Source organism: Euphorbia lathyris, chromosome 2 (assembly GCF_963576675.1).
Source record: "Euphorbia lathyris chromosome 2, ddEupLath1.1, whole genome shotgun sequence".
Classification (NCBI taxonomy): Eukaryota; Viridiplantae; Streptophyta; class Magnoliopsida; order Malpighiales; family Euphorbiaceae; genus Euphorbia; species Euphorbia lathyris.
Window position 1 is genome coordinate 33,237,714 of NC_088911.1, and position 21,044 is coordinate 33,258,757.

General features: G+C 32.1%; 1 protein-coding gene across 1 annotated transcript; it reads right to left on the reverse strand.

Moving 5' to 3' along the window:
* Positions 1 to 6,299: 6,299 nt before the first annotated feature.
* Positions 6,300 to 10,045, reverse strand: LOC136220281 (myb-related protein 330-like). Its single transcript, XM_066008082.1, has 3 exons — positions 9,852 to 10,045; positions 9,633 to 9,762; positions 6,300 to 7,233 (listed from the first exon to the last, which is right to left on the reverse strand). The coding sequence occupies exons 1-3, from the start codon at positions 9,982 to 9,984 to the stop codon at positions 6,396 to 6,398; spliced, it is 1,101 nt and encodes a 366-aa protein (XP_065864154.1). The 5' UTR covers positions 9,985 to 10,045; the 3' UTR covers positions 6,300 to 6,395.
* Between the last annotated feature and the right edge of the window lie 10,999 nt (positions 10,046 to 21,044).

Consider the following 21,044-nt stretch of genomic DNA (forward strand, 5'->3'; position numbering starts at 1 on the left):
TTCAGGGAGGGTATTGAAGGGAAGTTGTTGGCTGGGCTCGAACATGGAGTTATTCTGTTTGCCGTGGTTTGCCACCAATTTTAGCATTGGAGGAATGTTGAGGTGTTTGGAGGTGGAAATGTTGGCATTCCTAATTTGATAGAGTTCTTCTTCAGGAAAATTAAATCAATTATTGAGAGTTTTAAAGTTGATAGTTTAGTCGGGGCTATCGCTGTTCATCTGTTAGGATGGGGAAGACCAGATGAGGGGGTGGTGAAGTTGAATACTGATGGGTCGTGTAATAAGAAGAGGAGAATTGATGTCGGCGGTGTTTTGAGAGATGCTGGTGGTGCTTGATTGTCGGGTTTTGCACAGAATCTGGGTTTGGGTTCGTCGTTTATTGCTGAGCTCTGGGACATATTTTCAAGGCTTGGATGTCAGAGGATCTGTGGATTAGAAAGCTGCTCATGGAGTCAAACAATCTCGAAACGGTTAATATGATTGCAGATATAAGTGCTCTGTGTTTAGGGAGCCAGAATTTAATTAAAGTAATTAGAATGATTTGCTCCTCTTTCGATACTACCAGTGTTTGCCATATTTACAGAGAACAGAATCGGATGGCGGATTGGCTTGCTGCGGAAGGCCATGAGAGGGCCATGGGCGTGTCTATTTTCTCTTCCTCCTGAGTTCCTGCTGTCTTTGCTTTTTGAAGATAATGTGGGAGTTAACTTTCTTATGCTAATCCCGGGCTAGGGCATTTTGGTGTTTTGTTTTTTCTTTCTTTTCCCTATTAAAAAAAGAAGTTTTGATTAGTCAAACTTTTAATAGTGGTGTTTGATGAAAATAAGTCTAAAATAGCTTCTTAGATCTAAAAATCTAATTTTGAAAAAGCTGATTTAGAAGTATTTTCAATTAGCTTATTGCTCCATCTCTTCTAAATGGCATTTTTACCCCTAATTACTACTTTTTAACCCCAAATAAAGGCTTTAACATGTTATTATTTGTCATTTTATATAAACAGCTATTAGCAATCAGCTAAGTTTTACTAAACAAGTTTGCACGATCTGTTAGTAAAAAAGGTAATTAGCTAACAACTATTTACTAAATATGATCTAAATATTTTCACATTCTAGAGGTGGCGTTAGGGCACATATCTATTCTTTTGTTCAATAATATGTTTCTAATTCGAACAACCACTATCTACTGGCTCCTTACACGATCCAAAAAAATTAACAATATGGTGTTTTCTGTACAACTTGACAAATCAGGGGTATCTAATGTTTTAATTCGAGCTTTTATCAATGAATAGGTTACTTCCTTCATTTTACAATAATTGTTATATTTCACCAAATTATACCTATCCATAATTAGTTTACATTGAATTTATAAAAGATGGATAAAATGTTCTTCACTCAGTAATTAAGAAAATTGAATAATTAGCATCAAACTCATTAATAAGAGTACAACAACAACAAAGCCTTAGTCCCAAAATAATTCGAGGTCAGCTAACATGAACCATCATATAAAACCGTGAAATCGAGTCATGTCAGCGACACAAATTCGCTCCCTCCACTCCGTCATATCCACTACCATATTTTCCTCAATTCCCATTAAACTCATATCACTCTCGATCACCCTCCTCCAAGTTTGCTTAGGTCTTCCCCTACCCCTCACCACTACATCCCTTTGCTATTCTTCGGTCCTCCTAACCGGCGCATCAAGCGCTCTACGTCTCACAACTTTGGTCAAATGAAGGGACATGATCAAATAGAGTTGCATTTTTTAAAAGGTATGTCGGCTCATTTGGTTTTGCTCCTACTTGGATTTCAATAATAGTGCAATGTGTTGAATCTGTATCGTTTTCAGTTTTGACAAGTAGATGAGAGTTGGACTGTTTCCATCCATCTTGTGGTCTCCAGCAAGACTGTCATCGGGAAAAAAAAAATTTGCTATCCTGAATTCCTTGTTATTTTCTTTTTGTCCCTCTCATATAAAATGTTATTTTTTTTCTTCTTTGACAAGGACATAGAAGGATGCAACCAGGGACGGAACCAAGGGTTGGGGTAGGCTCGAGCTTCAGTAGACTGTTGGAGAATTGAATTTTGGAAAGAATTATATTGAGTCTATGTAGTATTATTTTAATATTTAAAGGTAGATAAGATGGTTAATGATGTTTACTTCTATTTTAGAGGTCCTATGTTTAACTCTTTCTAACCTTATTCTTTAAAAAAAAATTATTTATTTTAATTTTATTTTTCAATAATTATAAAAACATTTTACCATTATTAATTAATTTAAATGGACTTTTTATTTTTATTTTGATAACACTTTTGAATTCATTTTTAATATGTTTTTACCATTAAAAAAAGTAAACATATTTAATATTCATTTTTATTATGTCCTTACCATTAAAAAAAAGTAAACATGTTTAATTTTCTATTAGTTCAATGCTAGTTTCTAAAAAATGATAACATTTTTACAGTTAACGCGTTGGAGGCTAAAAAATTTTCCCCAACCCTAACGGGCTGGACGTTGAAAATTTACCGTCAACCGCACGGTTAAAATTAGCCCTTCCAAATCTTAATTCATGGCTCCGCCACTTGGTACAACAGATTTCCGCTACCATCTATCCTCTTATCTAGAGGTGTTAAAATGGGTAAATGAGTTGACTCAACATATTTAATAAATGGATCGATTCAACTCAATCTATTTAATAAACGGGGTGAAACAATTAATCCATTTATATATGGGTTGATATGACCCAACCCACTTATTAATTGGGTTCCACAGGTTGATTCGTTTAACTCAATTAAATAAATCTAATTAAAAACAAAAAAATTGCGGTGTCTTATAGTCTCCTCTCAGTCCCATGTCATACTAACTGTGAGATCTTTGTGTTGGATGGAATGACTGCCTTAGGCCTATATCCTTTATCAATTGTTTTGCCTCTACCTCAAGTATATAGTTTTTGCATAGAAAATCGGTCTCTGGTCTTTTTTCCAATGACATGCGTTTCTACCTCAATAAAATTTTTAGAAACAACAAGCTTCTTAGTGGTGAGAAGAGAAGCAACCTTCTTCGTAGTGAGGTAGAACAACATCTAACAGTGTCCACACCATACTAACCCTGCCCTGTCGGACAACGATGATGCACACACACGTATGATATTTAGACAATGTGGGACGATTTACACTTCATTTTATCCTTTTAAGGACAAAGCTTAAGGCTTTTTCATAAATTCAATTTATAAGGCTTTTTCATAAATTCAATTTTGAGCCTAGCGTAACATTTTCGGATCCTAACAGAATTCCTGACTCTAACAAAAAGAATTCAGTTTTTAGTTTTATAAACGTAGAATTACACCGATGGGATTCTGGTCTTTTATCTTATCTGTTTAGTAGTTAGAAGATTCGTTTGATTAAGTCGTTTCCTTTGCTTGAATTTTCTACATGATCTAAGCTTTATTAGATTCATTACTGTAATGGAGTTTATAATGTTAAAATTGGCTACCAAATTATTTTTAATCAATTCGTTCTAACTTTAACTCTACGGGATGGACTAATTTTCGAGAGTCCATCCCGTTAGGATTTGGCAAAAAAAAATTTAGCCTCCTACATAATAAAACTGTTTCGTTTTAGTGTGTTTACTAAAAAATTAAAAATATCTAACGTGAAAAATATAGACATAAAAAATTTCTATAAGTTTAATGCTATTTTTCTAAATTAACACCAACAAATATATTATTTTTTATTAATTAAATGTTTACATTGATATTTTTATGAAGGGAAAAATTAAATTTAGATAAAAAGACATTTTAATTTAAGAGAAAAAATCAAAATGGAACCGAAAAATGAGGAAGGGCAGATTTGAGAAAAAATCAAAATAGGAAAGAAAAACGAGGAAGGGCAAATTCGAATCTGTAACCTTTAAGTACTAGTTAAACCATCCATGCCACTTTAAGTTTATGTTAACTTTTCGCTTTCTGTAGTATAGGTACCAATGTAATAATCTTGGGGGGCTACCCGAGACTAAACTACTGTTTTTCAGAGGTGGTGCCGGAGACTGGGGGGCTGGAACCCCCCTGGGCTCCGGGCTGTCCCCGCCCCTGCATTAGTGCTCTTTGAAAAATTCTACCGGCTTCGTTACAGCTCCGTTTTGCTCCGTTTTTGACATTCCGGAAAGCTAACATCCCAAAATTTCTAAGAAAAATACTGACCATCCGATATTTCGCTGTTTCAGGGTCCGTTTTTGTTGTCAGAATTGCTAGACGGATTGCTGAAAAAATGATGCAAATTTGCCCCTGATTTCTATTATTTCTTTTTCTTTTTCATATTTATTTCTGTTTTCTTTTTCGATAATAATCTTTGATATTATTTCTTTTTTTTATCACATTTTTATTTTTGTTGAGAGATAAATTTAATTAAATAAAAATAATTATAGAGTAAAATTATAACCTATCTAAAAGTATAAAAATTAAATTACCCCAATACAATCATATTTAGATAATAGATTTTTGGCAAAAAGCATCCTGAGGCCCCTGATCTTTAATTGTTTGGTGCATTAAGTCCTCGATCTTTTATTTAGACACATTGAGCCCCTGATCTTTCACCATTTGGTGCATTAAGCCCTCGATCTTTCATTTAGACACATTGAGCCCTTGATCTTTCATATATGGGTGTATTAGGTCCTTCCATAAATCAATTAATATATAGGTTTATTAAGGGCATGTTTAATGTGACAGCAAATGATGTTCTAAAAATAACAAATTCTAAAATAAAAAATATATTATACAAATTAATAAAAACAATTTAAATTAAAAATTAAAAATTTATTGAACACAATAAAACCTTATTTTTCGATAATTATGTTCTAAAAATAAAAATAATGTTAAAATTGAAGCACATTTTGTGGAAATAAGAAGGGTAATTTTATCAATAACAAGTAACTATAAACAACTGTTCATGAAAAGAGCTTTTCGTGAAAAGCTCCAAAATGTTGCAGTGTTCAGAGAAAATGCGAAACGCTGTAATTATATAGACCTAACCAAACATGCCCTTAATAAACCTATATATTAATTGATTTATGGAAGGACCTAATACACCCATATATGAAAGATCAAGGATTCAATGTGTCTAAATGAAAGATCGAGGGCTTAATGCACCAAATGGTGAAAGATCAGGGGCTCAATGTGTCTAAATAAAAGATCGAGGTCTTAATGCACCAAACAATTAAAGATCAGGGGCCTCAGAATGCTTTTTGCCTAGATTTTTTTGTGCCATTGTTGAAAAGGAAAAAAAAAACAAATTGATTTTAAATATTTAGACGCTTATATCTCTTGGTGCTTCCCACCAAGAGGAAGCCTAAATAATAGAAAAACTAAAAAAAAGAAGAAGTTAAACAATGTAATGCGCTATCAGACTAAGCATAGGGCAATTTATGGTTTTTACTCAAACAACACGTAGAAAACAAAGAATGCTTACCATTTGGAACATAAATTTTATTAGAATCAAGTAAAATCATGTGACAATAGGAAGTAAAGCATGTCTTAAATGATCATGTTGGGAGTAAAAAGACACATAGAGTATAATCCATTATTACTCTGTTCTCTGAACCGGATCTTTTCGATTGTCAAATTCTTTATGTGTAACCAATCGTAAAAAGAAATCAATATAAAAAAGTTTAGAAGTAGTAAGAGCATGTACCGATAAAAGATCAGTAATGGATTTTCGAAATAAACAGTATATAATGCAAATTAAATGAATGAGGACCAAGAGACATATTAGAGTTACCAACACGAGCAATAAAAGTTTAGATTAGTTACCAAATTTGATTTCATTAAAACCATTGTATTCAGAATGAAAGTTAAGGTTTTCTAAGTCCGAAGTGAGATGAGTTACACCGGAGTCCACGACCCAAGTTGATTAACAGTGGAACTAGTGGCAATAGGAGATTTTTGCTGATGAGAGGAATTGTCTCTGTGGATTTTCGGAGATGAACAAGTACTTGCAATGTTACCTAATTAATTATACATACATTAGATATACATAAGGTCTTTTGTATGAAATTTAAATAAGAATATATTAATATTATTTTATTTCACATCATCTTTCTTATTTTAGTAACAAATTTTGTTTTATCTTATAATTATTCTATGATTGGACCACATAACCATCCAATTAATGTGACTAGAAAGCAAAAGAAAAGTTGCACATATTGACTTGTGCAGGAAAGAATAGTAAAATATGGTAAAACAAAATTAACATTCACATTCTCTCATTTATATACTATTTACATGGAGACAAACCCAAACCCAAACCCAGTTCACATTATTAATTTTCACAAAACAACAACAGGCAACCACCTATCTAAATGCTAGTAAGTATTTTTTTACAAAAATCCCATATTAATGTAATAATCTAAGACAAAAGCCAAGTAACAAGTGCATTTTGCTTCTCCTTATTCTTTTCAATCTCTTCTTCCTGTTTTCGATCTTCATTACCAGTCTCCATAAAAGAAGAAACCATCTTGTTATTATTATCGATATATTCAGTACTATTTCCAAGGTCTAAATTCATTAAATCCTCCCATGTCCAATCATTAACTCCATAATTATTCAGACAAGAAGCTACTGAAGAACAAGATTGCAAATCAGAAGTGCTTATTACACTAGTATTATTACTTTTGTTGTCCTTTTCTTCCTCTTCAGAACAAAGGGTCAAAACCCCACCTTCATCATCAACCACATCAATAAAATCGTTGGCAATAATGTCATCGAAAACCAACATTTCATCATCAATGTCATCGTATGCTCCTGTCGGAACTTGGCCATCCTTGTCATAATTACCCCATGAATTCCCACTTGTAACCTCTCCACTAAAATACAAATCTTCTCCTTCTTCTAGTTGGGTTGGATTTAAATTCATTACATCCTCGTCATTGTCTATTACAGACACAGACAATGTCTCTTTATCTAGAACTGGAGTTACTGGCATTTCTATAACACTTTTCCCACCTCCACTTTCAGTTGAAACGGGGGCGTTTTTGGTGTTCTTGGTTGTGGTTTTGGGGGTTTTGCGCTTAATTGATGAGTTGGGTTTAGGTATATTATTAGGATCGATTTGGGGAAGATTATGAGGTTCATGGGTATGGGTAGTTCTTCTAAAGATGTGAACTTTTCTGCTCAGATGAGAATTCCAGTAGTTTTTAATCTCGTTGTCTGTTCTCCCTGGTAAATAACTCGCTATCAGTGACCATCTGCATCAATAAATATGGAATTTCTCAAACCTTCTTTTCTCACCAAAATATATAATTCATGAAAGAGAAGTTTTTATTTTAATATATATAAAATCATATCACATTTAATGTCACTTGTGTAGAATATTCTAAACGAGCATAGTATATATATTATATGAAAATTATATGACATATACATGAGAATCATTTGATGATTGGGCAATTTTAGGAAAAGATATTTAGAATACTCCTAGATTATTGTAATCCTTAAAAATATATTTAGATCTTTTAGAAAAATGCTTAAAAAAGGTCTTTTAAAATAATAATAATACATTTAGTATATAATAACTTAACTAAATGATAAAAAAAAAACCCTAACTCCATTAAATATGCAGTTATTTATCTTTCACTAGGAATGAGAAAGGAAAATAATTGTGCATGGAATTAATTACAGAACCCCATCTATTAATTAGTTGTACATTTATGACAATTATCAATTCAGTGTACCAAATATAGAAATAACCTATTTGACACAGCTCATCTATCACTATATGTTGAAAAAAAAAATCTATCACTATATAAATATAATTTGATTATCACATGATAACCGATTGTTTTAGAATATTCCAAAAGTAATTAACCTAACAAAGCAATTAACCAATAGGAAATAAATCATTTACTATGAAGTATCATGTAAAATGATTTTAAAGAACATATTAATTTTTTTCCATAATAACCTGTTTAAACTTAGAAGAAAACACAATCACAATTAACTTTCTTCCAAGAATTGTTATCTCTAAATAGCTGTTATTATCTTTTTGGTTACAAGCTGATTATGTAAACTTGTTTGGTAAAATTTATCTGATTAGTGATAGTTATTTGTATAAAATAACATAATAGCATGGTAAAACCTTTATTTGGGGTTAATAGATAGTAATTTGGAGTAAAATTATCATTCAAAGAAATGGAATAATAAACTAATTGAAAAAACTTTTAAAACAAGTTTTTTCAAAATTAGTTTTTTTTGTACACAATAAACTCATTCAAACATCTATTCATCAAACATTAGTATTAGAGATTTGACTAGTTAAACTTCTAAAGTGTCTCAAACCTCTAATTTTACCATAAAAAGCTATATATCAAACATGACGAATTTTCTGCTAATAAGAAAAACGGTGTGGCGACAAAATAGACATGCATTTAAGGATTTCCTAAATCGTGTAAAAAAGAAAAATGGAACTAGTGATGAGGATGGAAATAGCCTATAAATAAATATATGTTGTTTGTACAAAACCAGCTCATATACTAGTTTCTGTTAACGTTTTATGAGAAAATCATGTACACATTGAGAGACAGTAGTTGTTTCTTTTTCAGCCAAAAAGTAATTGTTTTTATTTCTAGAATATAGGTTGTCCTATGCGAATGGAGAAACTATTTCTATTTTCTGTATGAACCTTAACCTTGATTGCAATGTCGGCGTAATTAAATGCTTCCAGAAAGAAGGAGATTCAATAATTCAGAATCTCAACTACAAGTCAAAAGTGATTATTTGCTTAATACAGATAAATCTTAAAAAAGTAACAACATTTATTATTTAATTATTTATAACCTCACAGTTGTGAATAAGATACAAGTATTAAATGCACCAGAGTTGAGGTGGGGGAAGATGAACATAATGTGTGGCTACAAAAATAATACTACTACTAACATATAGACTTTTGAACTACTAGACTTTTAGTGTATTATTATCATTTTAATATTATTTAAAATCAACTATTTAATATTATATCAAGTTCAAAAAAAAAAAAAGACACTATATATAAATACAGAACCAATCATTGTTTTCGATTACCTTAACCTAAAAATATATAATGATAAGAGCACGGCCAACCGCTTTTTAGTTGCGCTTTTAAATTAAAATTTGAGAAAGAATTAAAACCAACTCTAACAACATCTCAGTCACTTCTCAAATCACTAAGAGTCTCTATTGTTGAAGAACATTTCTCTACTCCTAGTCTCTTTTTATTTTATTTTTTATTAATAATTTTTTTATTGAGAAGGTTTCTGTTCTCTTACCATTGATAAATATAATCACGCTAATAAAATAATAAAAAATGAATATGAAAAGTATTATTAAATATGATATGTATTAGTTAATATTGTTTATATTATTTGATAAAAAAAACTCTAAAATGCCAGTATTTCATTTCATAAAATGCACTGACACCCAAATATTTCATAGTCTAAGTAGAATCCAACATATAAGTTAGAAATCACATTTTTTCTAATAAGTCAGTAGGCAAGACAAACAAACAAATAAATAAATAATACTACTACATTAGTCATAAAAAGTCAACAAACAAAATGTTGATAAAATAAACAAATAAATAATAATAAGAAAAAGAAAAAGAAGTGACTACCTATTCCCCAAAGAAGCATGCAACTTCAAAATGGTCTGTTCTTCCTCAGCTGATATATTTCCTCTTTTTAAATCAGTTCTCAAATAATTAATCCATCTAAGTCTGCAACTTTTTCCACATCTCAGCAACCCTAAATATACATAAATGCAAATGCACCCCAAATTATGATCAAATTAATTACACATGACCTGCACATTAATTTCATAAAAATATATATACCTGCATTCTTGGGTAGAGACCTCCAAGAGCCTTCGCCGTTAGCTTGAATGTAGCTGACGAGTTTCTGATCCTCCTCCTCCGTCCACCGCCCCTTTTTCAGGCCGACCTTCTCGCAACACGGTGCTCTTCCCATTGTTTCCGGCGCTGGGAAATAAATAAGGAAAAGCAAGCAAGCAAAGCAGTGAGAGTGTGAAAAGTGAAGTGGAAATAAATAGGAGTGGTAGTAAAGTTTATGACAGAGAGAAGACAGCAGAAGGGGTGGGGTCTATGATGGAGAATCTGTGGCCATAGATTGTGCCACGAGTGATGTACAAAAGGACACAATCGTGGCATCTCAACCGTCGGAAGGTCCTGAAGGACCATGCAGTTACCACGTTGATACAGCTTCCACAATACTCGCTTATGGTTATGGCAACTCTCCAGACATCCATCCCCATTTATTAATTAGTGTCATATGAATGACTCCACCTCTTTTCTTTTCTAATTATTGTCTCAAAAGTGAGATCGTCCCCACGAATCTGCTCCGATATCTAAATTAGTCGAAAAAAAATATCGAACAATATTTGTATGCATTAAATGAGAGCCGAGGTCCACGTGATAGTAAATACATGGTAAGAGTTTACTGTAAATTAGAAACAATTCTGTGATTTTTATATTCCTCTTGACTGGTTCAAGCGCTGATTTCTATTTAGGAAATAGGCGTTTGTTGATCTTCGTATAATATGATTAATTGTGCGATAGTATCAAACTCTTTTAAACTAAGAAATAAATGTATTGTTTTCTTTTGTTACAAAAAAGAGGGTAAATTACACCCATGGTCATTGAACTTTACCTATTTTAACATTGTGGCCATTATATTTCAATTCTTAACTGAATGACCACTGAACTATACACCTTTTAACATCGGTAGCCACTTAACGCTTCAAAACGACCGTTGACGACCTCAAAATAAAAAAAAAATTGAAGAGTTAATGATATTCTAAGGAACTTTAATCCTTGAAAATTTTCGTTTTGAAATCATTTGGGTGTTGTTTGCTTAAGAGAGAGTGATTTTTTAAAAAGAAAAAAGCTTCAAAAAAATGTGATTTTGAAAAATAAAAAATGTTGTTTCATAATTAATACCGTTCTGACCAATTTTAATTTTTGAATATTTTCATTTTGAGATCGTTAAAGGTCATTTTAAGGAGTAAGTTAAAGTTGAGTGGCCATCAGTGTTAAAAACTGTAAAATTCAGTAGACATACTATTAAGAATTGAGGTTTATTAACCACAATGTTAAAATGGATAAAGTTAAGTGGCCATGGGTGTAATTCACCCTATAAAAAAAAGTGTAAGATATGACTTCTCTACCTAGAATCTAGATTGAGTTGCAAAACGAGACTCAAATAGTCCTTACACTAATATCTGAAAGTCTGTTAAAAATATAGATAGTAAGAATACGTTTGGTTTATATATTGTGAGAATAAGGATTTTTATTGTTGAAAAAAGCTTTAGTATATAAAATAACAAAACTAGTTGTCTAACCAAAAATCTAAAATTCTTATTTTTAATATGAAAAAGTAAACATCGAGAACACAATGGAATAAACAATCATCCTCTAAATATCACCGAAAATCAACAACGGTTTTTGAAACTTTACTTATCACTTCCAATTGTTGAGTTGATTTTTTTTAGTGAACACCCTAGAAAAGGGGGCAAAATGCAATAATAATCATGTGAACTCTTGATACGAATTTATTTTATTGATTTATTATACTTTATTGAGATATTAATTAATTTTATTTTGAACTAAATTGAGTTTGAACTTTCCGTTTCTAACATCAAGTTGATATTTATTTTCTTCTAACAGCAAAATCTATTATTGAATAAGTTTGAAATGAGAAGTTGATAGCTAACAAACTAATTTAGAAATAGTTAGATATCAGATCCAATAGACGACAATAAAAATTAAATGGGAAAGTAAAATCAAACCATTAATCAGGAGAGTACACCTTTTATCATTGGGGTTTGTTTTGTCTTCCTTTATTATGTATAGAATGGCAAGTATAATAGTATTATATTTCAATAATTTTTTTACGAAAAGGAAATATAAGAACCTCAACCACCACACCACTATACTCACCACTAGATAAAACGCAATCCTCATGTTCAATAGAATTAGGAAGATATTATGAAAAATGATTCATAATGTATGGTCTCTTTTACCCAATAAATTAGAATTCATTATGTATTGTCTATTTTAGCCAATAAATTAAAGTGACTGATAAATACTGTAAAATTTCCGACGGCCCGATGTTTTTGTCTTTTTCTATAGCCGATTGTTTCGTACAAAATAAAGAAGAAGTCGGTAGTTGGCGGAAAACTCTCTGATTTCTAAGTCAGTATTTTTGTTAAGAACATATAAAGCAAATAGACTAACAAGAATATGCGTAAATGTTGTGGACAAAGTGAATGCCGAACCGAAATGGAACCTCTAGGAAAAAAAGCCTCCTTTAGGCCTATTTTTGTAATTTTTATTTTTCTCAACGGCTAAACTCCTTTGAAATTCAATGGTTATTGTAGATTAATTTCGAACCATTTTTGTATTTACTCCCTTGCAACCTGTCTATTTGTAGCCTTCTTCGGCATCAATTTGAAATTACATACAGACAAAGATAATATGAACATTTCGTTTTTGCTCCTTGAATTTATCTCTTATGTTCGTATGATAGTCTTTGCATATCCGGTGATAACATCTGTACACGGGTAGTGTTTGTTCAATGAAGTTATTGTATTTTAGGAGACAATTGTCATCAGCAAAATTTGTCTTAAGAAAAATGTTGTCCAATTTCTTTTGTTTCTGCTTGTTACTTTTCTATATTGGTATTGCTAACAATTTTACCTCTGTGCATCATCATTTCCTTCTTTATTCTATCCACAACATGATCTAGAAGAGGAAAAATCACCCTAAAAAAACAGTGTGCCCTTTATAGAATCATCTGACTAATTTGTCACTCAGTCAAATAATAGAACAAACCCTAACACTAAAAGTACTTCTTCAAACAGGCCTGTAGAAATCAGCGATCCTGAGGAAATTAGTCCTTCTCGAAAAGTAAAAAACTTAACACCTCAAGTTCGAAATATTGTTTCTTAATGACTCGAAAACATGTTATTTACGTGTTTTCAACTTAGCATTCGCTAGGGGAATGCACGTTCCTCATCCTTGTTGGGATTAGATCATGTATTGGCAATCTAGACAACACAACAGAAACTTAAATTTTGTATATTCTCAAACTCCATGGATCTCGTTACATCCGTTAATTGATAAAACTAATTAATCGAACATAGTAGTTTTTCGTGTTTACCTCTGGTAACGCAGATCCTTTGAGTTGAAAAATCTTTTAATCAACAAGTTCAAGCATCAACGTGTAAGATGTCTCTAACAGTGATCCACATGAACAAAAACAAAGTAAACAAAGGTGTACAAACACCCTTGTAAATTGGTCGGAGACTAGAGATTATTCTCTCTCAATTTTGTCTCACAAAATAATTCTTTCTCTAATATTATGTTTTAGCAAAATTCCTAAACCATATGAGGGTATATAATGTTTCCTTCATTAGTAAAAAATCCTAATCAAATTAATGATTATTTTAATTAAATAAATGATTAATTATCTTCCGTATTAGTCTATTATAAATATATAATAGCTGAAATGTCATGTATTTAAGAATTTTTTACATCATCTCAAAGAATGGTGTGTCATTGTGATAGAATATTCCAAAAAAAGCTTTCGATTCTATTATAAAACTGTTTTTAGTTAATTTTATTTATTAATCTACAGTTTATAGCTTTAAAGTCAGCTGGTTACTAGAGAATTAAATCTTATTAATAGAATTAAATGGAATTAAGGTTCATTATTAATTCTGTAAAACATTTTAGTAGCTACACTCATTTTAATTGTTACTAACGCATTTTAATTGTTACTAACGTGAATTAATTCATTAAGATTAATTCTTCATTAACTGAATTAATTCTTGAATTAATTGAGGAAAAAAATATTCCAACAGTTTATCTACAAGAGTGATTTTTGGCTCATACGAAATAGATAAACAGTTCATCTCATCTGCCGATTTTTTTTTAACTCCTAGAACTTATTTATCAATTCGATTGTCCTATCTCTTAGTTTTTTTTTGTGATAATCGACATACAAGGTGAGAGTTTGACTCACGCTTCTGTTGTATACGATTGTCGATTGCGGCAAAATCTATCTTAAGAAGACTGATTTCATCAGGCCTCAAAAATCTTCTTTTTCCGTACATTCAGTTCATCTGAATGTTTATATATTCAGTTTATCGTAATTGTATTATTTCTGTTTTTCATTTTAATAAAATTATTGTTCCGTTCTTCAATTACGTTCTTCAATAAATTGTGAATTTAAAGGTATTGTTTTTTTTTTTTTGAAACAATGGTATTGTTTTTTAAAATTAGATCAATATTATTACTTATATTGTATAAAAAAAAGGACTAAGCATAATGCATGATTAAATATATTATCCATCTATGCCAAAAACAAAATTAAAAAAAAATTACTTAATTTGCACCAATAAAAAATTTAAAATTTTATTAAATAAAACTAAAATAAATATGAAGTATTATATATGATATGCACACTGCACCATAAATAGTCTATTGTAATACAAAATGAAAGTGCTACCTCGATTGCGTTACTATTTTATCATGAATTTTGGTATATTATAACATTGTTTATAAAGTGTTACAATAATATGTTAAACTAATATACCTTTGTTATAATGTTACACCATTTATGTGTGTTGCAGTATGTATATGATTAAATTGTAACAATATAAGATTCAAAAAGAAAGCTAAGCGTTTATACTTGGTGGTAAAAGGAGGGAAAAGGGGAACAAATATTTGGGCTGGAGGGAAAGAAAAATTGGGCCTCCGCCTAGTATGAAAATTTCATACTAAACTTCAATCCTTAGACTAAATTTCAATCTTTCGAGCTAGTCTCCAGTAAATCTCAGTTGAGACATAAACTTAAGCACAAGGTGGAAAAATTCATCTCGTGAGAATAGAAGCTCAATTCGTTCATCTCATATGAATAGAAGCCCAGTCAAGACCTAAATTTCACTCAAACTGATATTCTTATAGGAATAGTTCATCTCCACTACTTCCATTGTAATCGTCTCCACTTCTAGAATTGTTGTTCATCACCAAATCAGGTAACCAATTCCCATCTCTCGCGCCCATTTCTCTTTGATCATCTAAAACCTAATTTCTGTCAAAAGTTTACATCAACCTAATTTCACCATCCCTCTCTCTTTGATGAATTCAAACCTAATTTCTCTCTTACTCTTATTAGATAACTTCGGCCAGTTATTGTCAACCTTTAGTTAGTGTCTTACTCTACTGCATCTATATGTTCTGATTATCGGTAAGCTCCCTTCCCTCTTTTATTTCATCTGCTCCGAGTATTTGTACATCAGTTCTCTCTGCTCTAAATATAAAGGATTGTTTTATATGGTATTTTGTGTGACACACATATATAAGATACATGAAGTTAAGGTTGAATTTTTTTTCTCCATATGCAAGACTTGCATATTCATGCATATTTTCGTAATATTTTTCTCCATATAGGAAGATTTTATCTTTAAAAAAGGAAGATTTTTCTTCTCCTCACCAACTCTACTGCTTTCCTATATTCATGTATATTTTCCTAATATTTCTTATTTTTTACGTTTTTATTGAGAATTTTTGTTGAAAATTGATTTCAAATTCACAATTTTTTATTATAAAAGATTGAAAGGGGTTAAGAGGTTTGAAGGTTTAAATCGAAAAACCAATAAAAACTTGAAGGAATTAATTAGAATCCCTACAGATATATAAGAAAACTCATTCTTGAAAATAAAGTTTGAACCTTTAAAGAGGGTAATTAGTATTGACAGTTACTCATCTTTGGACAGTATCTTCAAAAGGTCACAAAAGTTCAATTTGTCTCAATAAAATCACTTAAGTGTGCTTTTCTCCCAATAAAGTCACTTTGAATATTTTTCAGTCTTCTTATAACTATTTGGATTAAAGATAAAATCTGAAGCTGATTTAAAGATCTAAAGAAAAACTGGGAGTTAGTCTTACACAATGTTAAGAAGACGATGAGTGGAAATCTTCCTAAATACATCCCATGTGAATCTATTTCATTCCAGCACGTTCCAAGTTGTCTATTAAGGAATTTTTAGCCTGTAAATTTCTGTACTATTATTTGGTGGTGCTAGCGCTGGAGGAATGAGAGGGTGTTTGGCCAAGATCGTAGTTTCGTTAGGGATAAAGTGGATTTCATCTTTAATCAATGCAAAGATGTTACTACGGCTTTCCTTCTGGGTAGCCCTGTCCGAACCACTTTTAGTAAGGAGCTTTGGATTAAATGGAACTCGCCTGACATTGGATGGGTTAAAATAAACTGTGATGGCGCTAGCAAGGGTAACTGATGCATCGCTTTGACCGGCGGGACTTGTTCGGGATGAGAATGAGAATTGGTTGTGTGGTTTCTACCTTAATCTTGGGATCTGTACTTCTACTTTGGCATGGATTTGGGGTCTCTTTTTTGGTATTAGATTTGCCTGGGATAGAGGCTTTCGAAGAGTAGTTATTGAACTGGATTCTCAAGTGGTTTTGAACTATACGTTGGGTGATGTGGATAGGAATCACCCCTATGCTTGGATCCTAATCCAATGTTGGAATTTCAAGGCAAGAGACTGGGACTTAAGCTTCAAACATTATTTTAGAGAAGGGAACAGTGTATCTGACTGGATGACGAATTTCGCATGGTCATTTGAGTTGGGCTTTCACAAGTGTGAGATGCCTCCTGCAGGCCTTCAGGATATTTTGTTCAAAGATAAGTGTGGCATTTACTTGCCTCGCTTAGTTGATACTTAACGACGTTTTCTCTCTTTGTTCGATTTTGTTTTGTTTTTTTTGGGCGTTTAGCCTTCCTGTTATCACAAAAAAAAGGAAGCAAGAAGCCAATTAACATTTGGAAGTTTAATATATATTATTTTCCTAATTAGTTAGGATTGATCTACTAAATAGGGTTTGAGAATTCCTATAAATAGGGGATATCTCTCATCTTTTAGGAAATGATCCATCGTCTATCATTATGTCTTTTTTTAATCTTTTCTTTACTTTTGGTTTTGTAGTTTAATTTTTAGTTTTATTTTGTTCATAGAAATGTTTGGCTAAACTTTTATTAATTTAAGTTGAAGGTTTAATTCAAAAGCGGGATATTCTTCAAGTATTGTGAGATCGTTTGGTTCAATTTTGCTCTTTCTACTTTTGTGTTTTCATATTGTTCATGGTGATTTAGAAAAACTCCATCTCATTTGTTATTTGTTTTGTGTTCAATGTAACCAGTTGTTCATTAAATAATACACAACTATTTGATGACACTAAATTTGTGTAATTGTTTAGTTGAATCGATACTAAGTTGTTTCGTTATTTTATTAAGTGAATGCATTATTAGGTCTAAATCAATCTCGTTAATATTGGTTGGTTTAGGTCGGGTTCTTCTCATTCATAAAGCTGTCAAACTAGTTAAATTCTCTCCATAAGAAAGGACTGTGTGGTTCATTAAGGGTTAATTACAATCTTACTTGATTAATCCATTAATAAGAATAAGATTGGAGTATTGAGCCAAAACTATAACCGATCCAATACATGTTTTTAGAGTTACCTTTCCATCAATGATCAACAGAGTTGAATCTTGTCCTACGAATGCCTTTAATTGAAACTAGACACATGCCCATACATCATACAGATAAAAAATGATTTCCTTTTTGTTTAATAATAACTCGTATTTTTATGGTTAACATTAATAAAACTAATAGATTTAAATTGAAAAGATACCAAGTCATATTATTTAATTGTATATTTAGATGAAAAAAAAGTATAAACGATAGATCGAATGAAAATAAAAAGTAAAATTAAAAGGTACTCAAGTCCATTATACATGTTACTTGCATTTCCAATTGTACCCCTTTTCTCGAATTGTGAACCTTCCAATTCTCTTGGGTTTTCCTCAAATTCAGATTCTAATTTCAAATTATCTACTATATCATCTGCATACTATATATGTAGTTAATAGAATGGATTGAGTAGCCCATAATACAATCATCATTTCTATCGCCCTTCGGCTTCACTCTCTCACCACTCATCGGATGTGTCACTGATAATACCTACATATATACAGGACCGGTCCTGACATTTTAAGGGCCCCAAACGAAATAAGAGATAATAGGTCCTTAATAAAAAAAATGTACTAAAAAATCTAAAAATATAAATTTGGACTCATTTTAGACCTAAAATATTATATTATTTGATCAATTTTTAGACCTAATGGGTATTATAACTAAATTTATAACAAAAAAATATATATATATTCAATAAAATTAAAAGTTTTAGGCCCCTTTTAACCTTGGGCCCTGGGCGGCCGCACCCCGAGCCTATACCCAGGGCCGGCCCTCCATATATATATATTCACCACTCACATCACTTCTAAGCATAAACATATAAACAAGAAGCTAATGTACTTGGCTCATTTATTTAATCAATTCTTTCCACTGATACAAAACATGTTAAACCAAAAATTGAGTTGGAGAAACATGCATGTGATTATGAAGTATTACCTTTGAGATATGTATATCACACCATTTTAATCATATAAAAATCTAATGTTGATATACGTGAAAAGTTATTATTATTCCATGGCATGTTTTTAACATAATTAATTATTAATAATATATTAAAGGTTTAATGGGAAAGAATTACGAACCAGTGCCTATTTGGGATCTAGAGCACTACAATCAACACTAAAACTATTGTCATTATGTGCTAATAGATTTTTGGAAAAAATATAAAAATAAACTTTATGGTTTAGATCATTTTCAAATATGAGCTATGTGGTTTAAATGCTTGGCATGGAGTAAGGAAGCTATCCGATTAGTTACCTGGGTGTTCCGATTTTCTTTGGTGTGGCGAAACGGTGCTGGCTCCAACCTCTGACGGATAAGATTTGATCCTGCTTTGCTTCTTGGAAAGGTAACACTCTCTCTATGGCCGGGAGATTAGTGTTAATTAATTCGGTAATTAATAGTGCTCTTCTTCACTCTTTCACTATTTATCGTTGGCCAAGGTCACTCCTTACTTTGCTTAATCGATCTATGCGGAATTTTTTATGGTCGGGTGATATTCATACAAAAAAATCAGTCACAGTCTCTTGGAAAAACGTGCGTCTTCCTAAAGCAGCTGGGGGTTTAAATGTAAAAAATTTTGATAAGGTCAATTTAACTATGATTCTCAAATTGGGATGGAGAGTTTTTCAAGGTGAGAGTTTTATTCCTAGCCTACTGAGAGGTCGTTTTTTGAACCATCATGAGCCAAAGAATATTTCAGGCGGGTCTTCTATTGGGAATTCACTGCGTGTCAGCTTCAATACGATTCGAGCTTATACTTCTTAGATCATTGGAGAGGGTAACACTCTTCGGTTTTGGACGGATAACTGGATCACGCCTATGGTTGCAGAACAAATGGCAATCAATCCAACTAATCTCCCAACCCGCACTGCAACTGTTTCAGATTTCATTTTTGAAGGTCGTTGGTCCGATGATTTGCCGGTTAACTCCATGGTGGATGGTGGAGAACAAGATTAAACGAATTCGGTTAAACGTAGTTGGAGACGACTTATGTGTCTGGAAGCCGTCTAGCAACAGGTGTTTCACTATTAAAAGTGTTATGCATATTGACTCGCGGGCACGAAACTTAAAATGGTATCGTTTTCTTTGGAAAGAATTTCTGCCTCTTTCCAGATCAATTGTTTTTTGGAAAGCTTTGATGGGGAAGTTAGCTACGGTTGATAATCTTCGACGACGAGGGATGATTACGCCATCGTGGTGCTGTTTGTGTGAAGCAGAGGGTGAATCAGTGGTTCATCTTTGTATCTCCTGTGATTTTGCAAAGAGACTTTGGGCTGCTGTTTGCAGCACTTTTGGGGTCCAAATTAATTGTTCTTCTTCAGTTCAGGCGCTGGTTGAGTCGGCTATGGCTGTAGATTTGAGCTCTCAAACTTTTCCTTTATGGAACTCGACGGTTATCTCAGTTTTTTGGGTGATTTGGAGAAGTCGGAATGATTGTGTCTTCAACAATGTTAAACCTTCTCTTCTTTCTGCTGTTCGTTTGGTTTGGCGTTGTGTAAAGGAAGTAACTTTTTTAACTAAACGTTACATGAGAAACACAATGGATAATTTTGGACAATTTTGGTCTAACTGGTAACCCCAGTCCACCAAGGCGTCTTCTTGCTTTCCGTTGCCAGCCTCCTCCCTGGAACTGGTTCAAAGTGAATATGGATGGTGCGGCTTCGGATATTGGTACTGGTGCCGGAGGGATTTTTCGAAATTGCAGGAGTTTTCTCTTAGCTTGTTTTGCTGTCCGTTTGAATTGCCAAGAAGCTTATCTAGCCGAGCTTTATGCGATTATAATTGCTATTAAGAAAGCTGAAAGTTGCAATTGATTTCCTCTTTGGATCGAAAGTGAATCTACGTATGCAGTCAAGTTGATTAATGAAGGTTCAACACAAGTTCATTGGAGTATTGCAGTTGATCGGAGATATTGCCTTCAAATCATTCGTCAAAATACAGTTCGGATATCGCATATTTACTGGGAAGGGAACTCTACTGCTGATTGTTTATCGAAGTTTGCGTGTGAACTCTGACACTTGGTGGAACTCCTACCCTAGTTTCTGTTCTCAGTTTGTTTTTAAAGACGCTAATCGAACGGAAGTTTTCTGTTTCATGTAATAGGGTTGTTTCCTTGCTTTCCTTTCTGTATTCTTCAGTTTATTTTAATAATATCTTTGGTCCTTTGGTTTGTTCTGAAGCGCGGTTGGTGCCAACCTAGTTAGGATTAATCGTCTCAGTTCTTTCCATTGGTTCCCATTTTCATTCAAAAAAATGTGGTTTAAAAATTTACAAATTAGTATCTTGTGGTTCATTCCGTTAGTAAATACTGTTAGAAATAGTAAAGAGTTATTTTTATTTTTATATTTATTCATTTTATAAATTAACCCACGTTATCATCTAATTATCATAAACAAATCCTAAAACAAAAACAAAATATCAAATTTATCGTCTCCTTCTCTATCCCTCT